The sequence below is a fragment of the Coregonus lavaretus genome (assembly GCF_964263955.1).
Source record: "Coregonus lavaretus genome assembly, chromosome: 1".
Classification (NCBI taxonomy): domain Eukaryota; kingdom Metazoa; phylum Chordata; class Actinopteri; order Salmoniformes; family Salmonidae; genus Coregonus; species Coregonus lavaretus.
In genome coordinates, this window is record NC_139988.1 from 59,552,093 (window position 1) to 59,563,945 (window position 11,853).

Here is an 11,853-nt window from a genome sequence, read left to right on the forward strand (position 1 = left end):
TAAAGGCAGGGATCCAATCCTATCAGCGGTAGATCCGCGTTATAACGCGCTTGACATTTAAAGGTAAATTCTGATTTAGCCGACATATGCAGCATTTACCATGAATACAGTCTCCACAAACGCAGGAAAATTACCTTTAAAAGGTGCATAGCTGACAAAGCACGATCGGATTGAATCCTGGCGTAAGACTAGTCCTGAACTAAAAAACTCAATGGGCCATCTCCATTGAAAGTGCTTTATAGTCCAGGACTAGGCCTAATCTGTTTCTGGGAAAATGGCCCACAGTTACTAAGAATGACGATGCATACAGAGTGATAGACAGCAGTAGACTTCAGATAAGAAAAACATAAAACCCCTTCTGTACCATATAATGACAACATGGACATATGGGCTGTATCACAACAGTCTTGAGCAACCTCTGAATGAATACTCCAGGGGCCGGTTTCGTGGACACATATTAAGCCTAGTCCTAATGCACAGGCGGAGAGTTCATTAGAGCACACAGTAGCAAAACATTTTGCAACGGACATAAAATATAGCATTTCAAAGCTCAGATAGTACTTTCCTGTTTAATTTAAGCCTTTTTCTTCCTTTTCTTCAATTTTGTCTGAGTGTAGCAGAATTAAACTCACTTGATGGGTAACCTCGCCTGAGACCTGACCTGTGTTAGCTCCCATAGTGAAAGCCTTTCGCTCGGTGGGCTGACACTGTCTGCTCAGGTCTAGCTGGTATGTGTGCCAGTGGTCAGGTCTCCCAGTGTAGCAAAGAACTCTTCCATCTCTTTCTGCAGGAGAACATTCCGAGTCTCTGCATCCTGCCTTGCGCGTTCTGAGTTCCCCAGTCGGATCTCCAGCATGCGGAACCTCTTCTTCTCCTGGTTAAGATCCTCTTCTAAACGACCAGACTGGAGACGAAGACCTGAACATGACTCCTCCAATCTGGGAAGAAGGAGAGAAGAGAGAGAGGGTTAGCGAGTACAGCAGACACGCATGGATGTGCACACACACATAAAGTCCTCTGTAGCTCAGTTGGTAGAGCATCGCCAGGATAGTGAGTTTGATTCCTGAGACTACCCATATGTAAAATGTATGCATGCATGACTGTAAGTCGCTTTGGATAAAAGTGTTTGCTAAATGACATATATTATATTATGTGCACATAGGCACACACACCACAACATACTGTACCAATACCATTGCAACAAGAACAAGAAGTTAGTTCTTACTTGCGTATTCGTGTCTCATAGCTGAACCTCTGTCTCCTCAGCTCTTCCTTCAGCTCCGTCACCAGGCTAAACAGACCCTTGTTGACCCCTGACCTCAGACCTGTGATGTCATCTCCAGGGTCACCCTTGCTGCAGCCAGCGCTGCTCACACACAGCTCCAAAGCAGAGCTACTGCCCCCAGCCACCGAGGACCCCGCCACAGCCTGCCCGGACCCTAACCCAGAGTTCAGTGTGGTACGCTCAGTTCCTGTAGATTCAGCCAATGAGATCTCACAGGAGGTCCAGGGGGAGGGGCTTCCATCGGGCAAGCTCAGACTGCAGGGAGTGATTGTAACGTTGTCATAGGTCGAGAGCCTGTTGGAATGGGAGGAGTTTCTGACAGAGACAGAGGGCTTTATATTGGGAAAGGAGTCTATACTAGAACAGGAAGAGTCTATATGTAAAGGAGATGAGTCTTTTAGCGAGCTTCTTTGAGAGTGTGAAGAGTATTTTAAAGACAAAGAGGACCCAGTATAGGAGTCTGGCAGAGAGTCTTTATGTGTCTCTGTCAGGGAAAGCGAGGACTCTTTGAGTCGTTTGCCGGTCGAAGCAGTCCGTCGGTGATTATGGAAGGATGACAAGCCGTTCATCAGCCAGTTGCCCCTGGTGACAGTCGACATGTCAACCGCTGACCCTCCCATCTTCCCCCTCACCCCTCCTGACCCAGACCCACCCTTCAAGGAGGACCTCCATGAAGACAGGCTTTTGGACTGTTTACTGGGACCAAGGGCTGCACCACTACCACCCGAGAGTTTTCTTTCGCTCTTTCTTTCACTCTTTCCCTCAGAATCCCCCTCTTTTCTTTCCTGGGTGGTTGATCCAGGGTGGTCAGTATCGAGAGAGGAGACACTGGAGGTCGAGATGGGTTGAAGTGGTTCCTGACTTGGGGTGTTAGGGGTCTGTCCCAGGGAGGGATAGGGCTGGGTAGGGGTGGTGGGGGGCAGGATGTCCTCCTGTGAGAGCCACTCCACCCTGCAGTGCTGAATTGTAGGGGCCCGGGGATAAGGAGTCGGAGGAGGGGCAGATTGGTCCTCCCTGGGAGTCTCTGCCTCCCCCTGGTACAGACGAGAGTGTTCACTGATCAGTACAGTCATCAGGTACTGCACCTGGGAACTACCTGCAGGGTGGAAAAAAAAGATAATTGTTTTTGATAGGATTTATATATAGCACTTTTCCAGACACTGAAAATGCTTTCTCCAGCCTAATGCTTCAGATGATCTAAAAAAGATGGCAGGGCTGCTGGTTAGCTGAGAAATAAATTACGTATTCTGGCTTTAAACTCTGGTTAAACAATGCCTCCTTTTCACTGACATTGTAAAATAAAAGTTATTTGCTTCATCTTATTATTTTACAAATCCCCACATGAAATGCTATGGTTAGTTTGCTCATAGCACGTGTGTCATTCGAGAGGGAAATGCGTTGGTATCTACCCTCCATCATGGTTTGTGGATCCTCCATCTTGGGTCGGAGGATGTTGGGTCCAAACACAGTGGCCAGGTTCTGAACACTCATCTTGTTCTGACTGGAGTGGGACTGGACCTCATCTAGGAATCTATAGTGTAAATACACGCAAACACACACACACACGCAGGTTCGCACACACACACACACACATATAAAGGCTGGTAAGAATAAAACACAGAGCAAAAAAATAAATAAATACCTGAAGCACATTTTATTTCATCCAAGATTGTCTGAATATCAAATTTGTTGTATGTTCAGTATGATTCAGACTGAGACAGATATAGTATGAGAGGTGGTGGTGAGTCATGCTGTTTGCACCGTCTGTGTGATCTGCTGCCACAGCTGCCTTCTGACATCATTAAACACTTATTTATAGTATTAGATGATGTCATTAAAGATTTATATCTAGAATGATGTCATTGAAGATGTATTGATAGTAATCATAGAGATGGAAGCCAGACATGTATTTACGTCAGTATCTATAGAGATTATGTCATTATGTATTAATAATATTTACAGAGATGGAGGAGACTAGAGAGAGATAGGAGAGACTCAGCAATACTCAGTACTCATAGATGACATCATTATAATCTGTTTACCTGCAGATGTATTTGAGGAGGTTATAGTTGACCTGAGGAAGAGTCTTCACCTGCCTACCCAGCTCAAAGATCCCCTTCAAAAGGACATTCATTAGGGTTTGAATGAGAGCATTACTACTTGAGGCACGTGTGTCACTCACACACACACACACACACACACACACACACCCACACACACACACACACACCTCCTCCTGGTCCTTGGCCAGTAGCTGAGCGGTGGAGAGGAACTCTGTGTATTTGTTGAAAGGCACCACAGGCTCCGGCAGCTCTCTGAGGTAGAGCTTCAAAAGGGAAGCCACCGTGTGGACATCAGTGTTACTGCAGGACAGGTCAGTACAGTTCACGGTCATACATTGTGTTTTCCTCTTTACATAATAATATTTAAATAAACTGTATCTGTAGATAATCTGTTAAACATCATTATAACTGATTTCCAATAGAGCCCATGTACCTGTGTTGTGTGTGTTGTGTTACATAATGTTGTGTTACCTGTCATTTGATGGGAAAGTAAAGGACTTCTCCTACCTGTCAAACACTGGTTTCTCCCCGCAGTCAAAGGCATCCTGCAGCTCTCTTACGTGATTGGTCTGTCCAGGCATTTTAAACAACCCCTCCTCCGTGAGGCCGTGCTGGTGTATAAAACACACACACTGCTCCACCAGCAGAGGCACCACAGGCTTGCTGCTGCTGCCACACCCACTCTCACACTGCATTGTCTCTTCCAGATGCTGGCCAAAGATACCTAGAGCAATGGCACCCAGATTCCAAGCACACACACACACGCAGGCACACACGCACGCACGTACGCGCACGCATGCACACACACACACGCAATAAACTGGCTGTTACATGTTGGTGTGTGTGTGTGTGTGTTTTTTTTTGGTGTGTGTGGGTATGTGTGCATGTATGTGTCTGTGTGTATGTGAGTATGAGCATGTGTGTGTGTATGTCTCTGTGTGTGTGTTTGTGTGTGTGTGTGTGTGTTTGTGTGTGTGAGTATGTGCATGATCATGTGTGTGTGTGTGTGTGTGTGTGTGTGTGTGTGTCTGTGTGTGAGTGTGTGTTACCTCCTCCTAGCGGGGCCCATATAGCTCTTCGTATGGCTCTGACCCACTCCTCCATGTCACTCTGAGAGTTAGCCATCAACAGGAAAGACTCGCTCAGACCTGAACGATCCTTCTCTCCACTGCCTCCTGCAAACAAACACACACACACACACACATCAGTGGAGGCTCCTCAGAGGAAAAAAGGGAGGACCATCCTACTCTAATTTCTGAAAAAAATAAATAGTGAAACATAAAAAAAGTTATATTTTTTTAAATAAATCTATACTACATATATTCACGTCACCAAATAACTTATAAAACACATTGTTTTGCAATAAAGGTCTACAGTAGCCTCAACAGCACCCTCTAGGGTATCACCGTGGTGTAGCCGGAGGATAGCTATTTTACGTCCTCCTCTGGGCACATTGACTTCAATACAAAACCTAGCAGGCTCATGGTTCACACCCTCTTCCGTAGACTTACACAGTAATTATGATGACTTCCAGAGGACGTCCTCCATGTTGTCCAACCAATCAAAGAATCAGAGAATGAATCTAGTACTGAAAGCATGAGCTACAGCTAGCTAGCACTGCAGTGCATAAAGTGAGGTGAGTAGTTGACTCAAAGAGAAAGAAAGACAATAGTTGAAAAGTTTTGAACAAATTAATTTCTTCAAAAATTAAGGAGAAGCATCAGAGAGAGAGAGAGAGAGATACATATTTCGCCCTAATCTATAGATTTCACATGACTGGGAATACAAATACGCATCTGTTGGTCACAGATACCTTAAAGTAGGGGTGTGGATCAGATAACCAGTCAGTATCTGGTGTGACCACCATTTGCCTCATACATCGCAACACATCTCCTTTGTATAGAGTTGATCAGGCTGTTGATTGTGGCCTGTGGAATGTTGTCCCAGTCCTCTACAATGGCTGTGCAAAGTTGCTGGATATTGGTGGGAACTGGAACGTGCTGTAGTACACGTCGAACCAGAGCATCCAAACATGCTCAATGGGTGACATGTCTGATGAGTATGCAGGCCATGGAAGAACTGGGACATTTTCAGCTTCCAGGACTCGTGTACAAATCCTTGCAACAATGGGCCATGAATTATCATGCTGAAACATGAGATGATGGCGGCAGATGAATGGCATGACAATGGGCCTCAGGATCTCATCACGGTATCTGTGTGCATTCAAATTGCCATCATATCTGTGTGCATTCAAATTGCCATCTGTGTGCATTCAAATTGCCATCAATTTTCACCTTTATTTAACCAGGTAAGCCAGTTGAGAACAAGTTCTCATTTACAACTGCGACCTGGCCAAGATAAAGCAAAGCAGTGCGATAAAAACAACAACACAGAGTTACATATGGGGTAAAAAAACATAAAGTCAAAAAAATACAACAGAAAATATATATAAAGTGTGTGCAAATGTAGCAAGTTATGGAGGTAAGGCAATAAATAGGCTATAGTGCAAAATAATTACAATTAGAATTAACACTGGAATGCTAGATGTGCAAGAGATTATGTGCAAATAGAGATACTGGGGTGCAAAATAGCAAAATAAATAACAATATAGGGATGAGGTAGTTGGGTGGGCTAATTTCAGATGGGCTGTGTACAGGTGCAATGATCGGTAAGGTGCTCTGACAACTGATGCTTAAAGTTAGTGAGGGAGATAAGAGTCTCCAGCTTCAGAGATTTTTGCAATTCGTTCCAGTCATTGGCAGCAGAGAACTGGAAGGAATGGTGGCCAAAGGAGGTGTTGGCTTTGGGGATGACCAGTGAGATATACCTGCTGGAGCGCAGACTACTGGTGGGTGCTGCTATGGTGACCAATGAGCTAAGATAAGGCAGGAATTTGCCTAGCAGTGATTTATAGATGGTCTGGAGCCAGTGGGTTTGACGACGAACATGTAGTGAGGACCAGCCAACAAGAGCGTACAGGTCACAGTGGTGGGTAGTGTATGGGGCTTTGGAGACAAAACGGATGGCACTGTGATAGACTACATCCAATTTGCTGAGTAGAGTGTTGGAGGCTATTTTGTAAATGACGTCGCCCAAGTCAAGTATCGGTACGATAGTCAGTTTTACGAGGGCATGTTTGGCAGCATGAGTGGAGGCTTTGTTGCGAAATAGGAAGCCGATTCTAGATTTAACTTTGGATTGGAGATTCTTAATGTGAGTCTGGAAGGAGAGTTTACAGTCTAACCAGACACCTAGGTATTTGTAGTTGTCCACATACTCTAGGTCAGACCCGTCGAGAGTAGTGATTCTAGTCGGGTGGGCGGGTGCCAGCAGCGTTCGATTGAAGAGCATGCATTTAGTTTTACTAGTGTTTAAGAGCAGTTGGAGGCTACTGAAGGAGTGTTGTATGGCATTGAAGCTCGTTTGGAGGATTGTTAACACAGTGTCCAATGAAGGGCCAGATGTATACAAAATGGTGTCGTCTGCGTAGAGGTGGATCTGAGAGTCACCAGCAGCAAGAGCGACATCATTGATATACACGGAGAAAAGAGTCTGCCCAAGAATTGAACACTGTGGCACCCCCATAGAGACTGCCATAGGTCCAGACAACAGGCCCTCCGATTTGACACATTGAACTCTATCTGAGAAGTAGTTGGTGAACCAGGCGAGGCAGTCATTTGAGAAACCAAGGCTATTTAGTCTGCCAATAAGAATGCGGTGGTTGACAGAGTCGAAAGCCTTGGCCAGGTCGATGAAGACGGCTGCACAGTACTGTCTATTATCGATCGCGGTTATAATATCGTTTAGGACCTTGAGCGTGGCTGAAGTGCACCCATGACCAACTCGGAAACCGGATTGCATAGCGGAGAAGGTACGGTGGGATTCGAAATGGTCGGTGATCTGTTTGTTAACTTGGCTTTCAAATACTTTCGAAAGGCAGGGCAGGATGGATATAGGTCTGTAACAGTTTGGATCTAGAGTGTCACCCCCTTTGAAGAGGGGGATGACCGCGGCAGCTTTCCAATCTCTGGGGATCTCAGACGTTACGAAAGAGAGGTTGAACAGGCTAGTAATAGAGGTTGCGACAATTTCGGCGGCTAGTTTTAGAAAGAAAGGGTCCAGATTGTCTAGCCCAGCTGATTTGTAGGGGTCCAGATTTTGCAGCTCTTTCAGAACATCAGCTGTCTGAATTTGTGTGAAGGAGAAGCGGGGGGGGGGGGGCATGGGCAAGTTGCAGCGGAGGGTGCAGAGTTGGTGGCCGGGGTAGTGGTAGCCAGGTGGAAAGCATGGCCAGCCGTAGCAAAATGCTTGTTGAAATTCTCGATTATTGTAGATTTATCGGTGGTGATAGTGTTTCCTAGCCTCAGTGCAGTGGGCAGCTGGGAGCAAGTGCTCTTATTCTCCATGGACTTTACAGTGTCCCAAAACTTTTTGGAGTTAGTGCTACAGGATGCAAATTTCTGTTTGAAAAAGTTAGCCTTTGCTTTCCTGACTGCTTGTGTATATTGGTTCCTAACTTCCCTGAAAAGTTGCATATCGCGGGGGCTATTTGATGCTAATGCAGTACGCCACAGGATGTTTTTGTGCTGGTCAAGGGCAGTCAAGTCTGAGGAGAACCAGGGGCTATATCTGTTCTTAGTTCTGTATTTTCTGAATGGGGCATGTTTATTTAAGATTGAGAGGAAATTACTTTTAAAGAACAACCAGGCATCCTCTACTGACGGAATGAGATCTATATCCATCCAGGATACCTGTGCCAGGTCAATTAGTAAGGCCTGCTCGCTAAAGTGTTTTAGGGAGCGTTTGACAGTGATGAGGGGTGGTCGTTTGACCACGGACCCGTTACGGACGTAGGCAATAAGGCAGTGATCGCTGAGATCCTGGTTGAAGACAGTGGAGGTGTATTTAGAGGGTAAGTTAGTCAGGATGATATCTATGAGGGTACCCATGTTTACAGATTTAGGGTTGTACCTGGTAGGTTCGTTGATAATTTGTGTGAGATTGAGGGCATCTAGTTTGGATTGTAGGATGGCCGGGGTGTTAAGCATAACAACGTTGATATTAGCAAACCGCTTCCCCACACGATGCCATAGACGCTGTCTGTCATCATCTGCCCGGTACAGTTGAAACCGGGATTTATCCATGAAGAGCACACTAGCACACTTCTCCAGCGTGTCAGTGGCCATCAAAGGTGAGCATTTTCCCACTGAAGTCGGTTACGACGCCAAACTGCAGTCAGGTCAAGACGCTGGTGAGGACGACAAGCATGCAGATGAGCTTCTCTGAGACGGTTTCTGACAGTTTGTGCAGAAATTAGTCGGTTGTACAAACCCACAGTTTAATCAACTGTCCGGGTGGCTGGTCTCAGACAATCCCGCAGGTGAAGAAGCCGGATGGTGGAGGTCCTGGGCTGGTGTGGTTACACGTGGTCTGCGGTTGGGAGGCTGGTTGGACGTACTGCCAAATTCTCTAAAATGACGTTGGCTTATGGTAGAGAAATGTACATTCAATTCTCTGGCAACAGCTCTGGTGGACATTCCTGCAGTCAGCATGCCAATTGCACACTCTCTCAAAACTTGAGACAACTGTGGCATTGTGTTGTGTGACAAAACTGCACATTTTAGAGTGGCCTTTTATTGTACCCAGCACAAGGTGCACCTGTGTAATGATCATGCTGTTTAATCAGCTTCTTGATATGCCACACCTGTCAGGTGGATGAATTATCTTGGCAAAGGAGAAATGCTCACTATCAGGGATGTAAACAAATTTGTGCACAAAAGTTGAGAGAAATAAGCTTTTTGTGTGTATGGGAGATTTCATAGATATTTTATTTAAGCTCATGAAACATGGGACCAACACTTTACATGCGTTCATATTTTTGATCAGTGTAGTTTGTTGACTATAACGTTAACATGTTGACAATGACGTACGCTGTGTCGCGGTTAGCGGTTATGGTATGAAGGTTTGTCTTGGAGAAGCTTTTGCACCTGGTCACAGAGAGCGGTTGTGTTGTGCACTGAAGTCCACAAGCGAGGGAGAAGGTGAGAGTAATAGTGTGTAGATGCAAGAAGGAATTATACAACGAGCAAAGTGATGAAGCTGTATGTGGCTGCTATGAACGTGAACTTTTTGTGATCAGGGGTGTATTCATTCCACCAATTCTGTTGCAAAACGTTTCTTAAACTGAAGCAAATGGAACGAAATGGTGAGGGACCTACCTGAATTTGTCCAATATAAACTCTCATTTTAGTTGCAAAATGGAACGTTTTGCAACTGTTTGGACTAATGATTACACCCCAGATCAGCTAGATGCAGGCAAGAGTGTGCAAGGCGGTATTTAATGTGTCACTGTCTGTCACCTTGATTACTCCAATTTGTCTCTTGACCTGTGCACCTATGTTATAAACGTTCATTTGTAGGCCAGGTTGTAGCAACCTCATGATGGGTATAGGGCAAATTCCAGTATCATGTAGTGGCCTAAATCTATTGATGTTACATTGAGCTGGGTGAATGGAATGTGAATGGCAGTCATCCAATATGCTGTAATAGAAATAAAAAATTAGTCCTCTCTAATCTTAAATGGTACCGACTGCCACTGACACACATGCATAGTGCGCTGTTGATGTCTTCATGAGCTCAGTGCTTGTCTTTTGCAATGATGCCATCTACATAGTATGATGTAATTGGTATTGTCAATGTCATCATGTAATGCTCTGTGCTTATGTGCCATACAAGAGCCTTTAACATTGGTGCTCATCAATCTTTGTATTTTTCTCAGTAGACCGCTAGATGGTGTGGTGGAATTATGCCAGTGAAGGTGTTCTGCTCCAGCATGTTCAGGACTGTGTGTCTACGTGTATATATCCCTCTGTTTACTATTGTTGCAGTTGTTACTGAATGTAAAACTCCACTCCCTTCCCTTCCCCTTCCCCTTCCCCTTCCCCTTCCCCTTCCCTGTCTGCCTGCCTGCCTGCCTGCCTGCCTGCCTGTCTGTCTGTCTGTCTGTCTGTCTGTCTGTCTGTCTGTCTGTCTGTCTGTCTGTCTGTCTGTCTGTCTGTCTGTCTGTCTGTCTGTCTGTCTGTCTGTCTGTCTGTCTGTCTGTCTGTCTGTCTGTCTGTCTGTCTGTCTGTCTGTCTGTGTCTGTTTGTCTGCCTGCCTGTCATTCACTCTCTGTTTTACCTGACCTCTCCCTTCACCTCTTTCTCTCGCTCTGGGGAGAGGATAGGTACCCTGTCTCTTTCCCTTTTTGTTTTGGCAGCAGTTAATGGCCCAAGGTGACACTGGACACACACGCATGTGCACACACACACACACACACACACACACACACACACATTCTCGCTCTCTCTCTTTTGGAACAAAACACTCCAGTCCCAGTATGTAGCAGTCACAAGCGCGGTCGTCTAGCGACCAGTGGGTGTTGACGTTATTGACATTCATGTGGTTTATATAGGCTGTTCATGAATGCCGGTCAACAGGGTTAGCACTTTCCCTCCTCTGCACAGAGGGACAGACAGACACACACTTTCTCTTTCAGATTTATCACTTGACAGATTCCCCCAAGCAGAGTCAGAGGAACAGACAGAGGGACAGAAAGACAGACAGAGGGAGGGAGGGACAGAGGGAGTGTCAGCTATAGCACATACATACACCAAAGCCAAATGTCTGCGTAAATACAGTAGCAGAGAAAAGCACCTAGATTTATGGTGGAAAGAGCCCAGATTAAAGTGATTGATTTGAATATTCTGTCATGTATTAATTGTGAAATGATCAACATTGTCATGATACTGTATTCTTGAAAGTTCTGTCAGAGACACATGCAACCCCCAGCAGTAAATTGTCACAGGGTGTGGTTGTGTGTGTGTGTGTGTGTGTGTGTGTGTGTGTGTGTGTGTGTGTGTGTGTGTGTGTGTGTGTGTGTGTGCGGCTGTTTGGTGTGTGTATTTGTGTGTGTCTGAACACATACGAGCAGTCTAGAGTTCCATTGCTTCTCTTCTGGTTGCCCCGCTGATTCACAGAGTGATTTACAACTGAGATAGCCACACATTGCATGATTATCGCTGAACACATACAGAACTATCAATAACCTGTTCACCACCTAGGTGTTTACACTGCTCAGACACAGCACACGCAGGCAGGCAGAAAGACAAACAGATACGCACGCACAAGGTGCCCTTACCCACAGTGTAGACAATCTGTGGTTTGTGGAGCTTGCAACAGTCTTGCCCCATACTAGCACTGGAGAAGCAGGGCCAGACAGGCGACAGTGTAACAACGGGGCAAGCGAGCAAGGAAAGAAGGCGAGGGTAGCCGGCAAGAGAGTGCACGCCAAGCCGGGTGATGGTCACAGAGCAGCGAGAGCAGAGCAAGGGGAGAGGTTGGATGGGGAGAGAGGACGAGGGGAGAGGGGCTACAGCTGTGCCATGTCAGTTACCAGCTGGCTGGCCTTGCAGGGGGTAGAGTCCACAGTCTGCACGCAGCCAGGTGTGTGTGCCAAGCAGGGCT

The 11,853-nt window shown here is 45.9% G+C and overlaps 1 protein-coding gene across 1 annotated transcript; it reads right to left on the reverse strand.

Moving 5' to 3' along the window:
• Positions 1 to 721: 721 nt before the first annotated feature.
• Positions 722 to 11,579, reverse strand: LOC311117052 (rho GTPase-activating protein 22-like; the record flags this gene model as incomplete). The annotated part of the gene is made up of 8 exons (XM_084157478.1): positions 722 to 938; positions 1,226 to 2,381; positions 2,695 to 2,816; positions 3,328 to 3,401; positions 3,516 to 3,648; positions 3,856 to 4,072; positions 4,398 to 4,523; positions 11,528 to 11,579. The coding sequence occupies 8 exons, from the start codon at positions 11,577 to 11,579 to the stop codon at positions 722 to 724; spliced, it is 2,097 nt and encodes a 698-aa protein (XP_084013604.1).
• Positions 11,580 to 11,853: the final 274 nt, after the last annotated feature.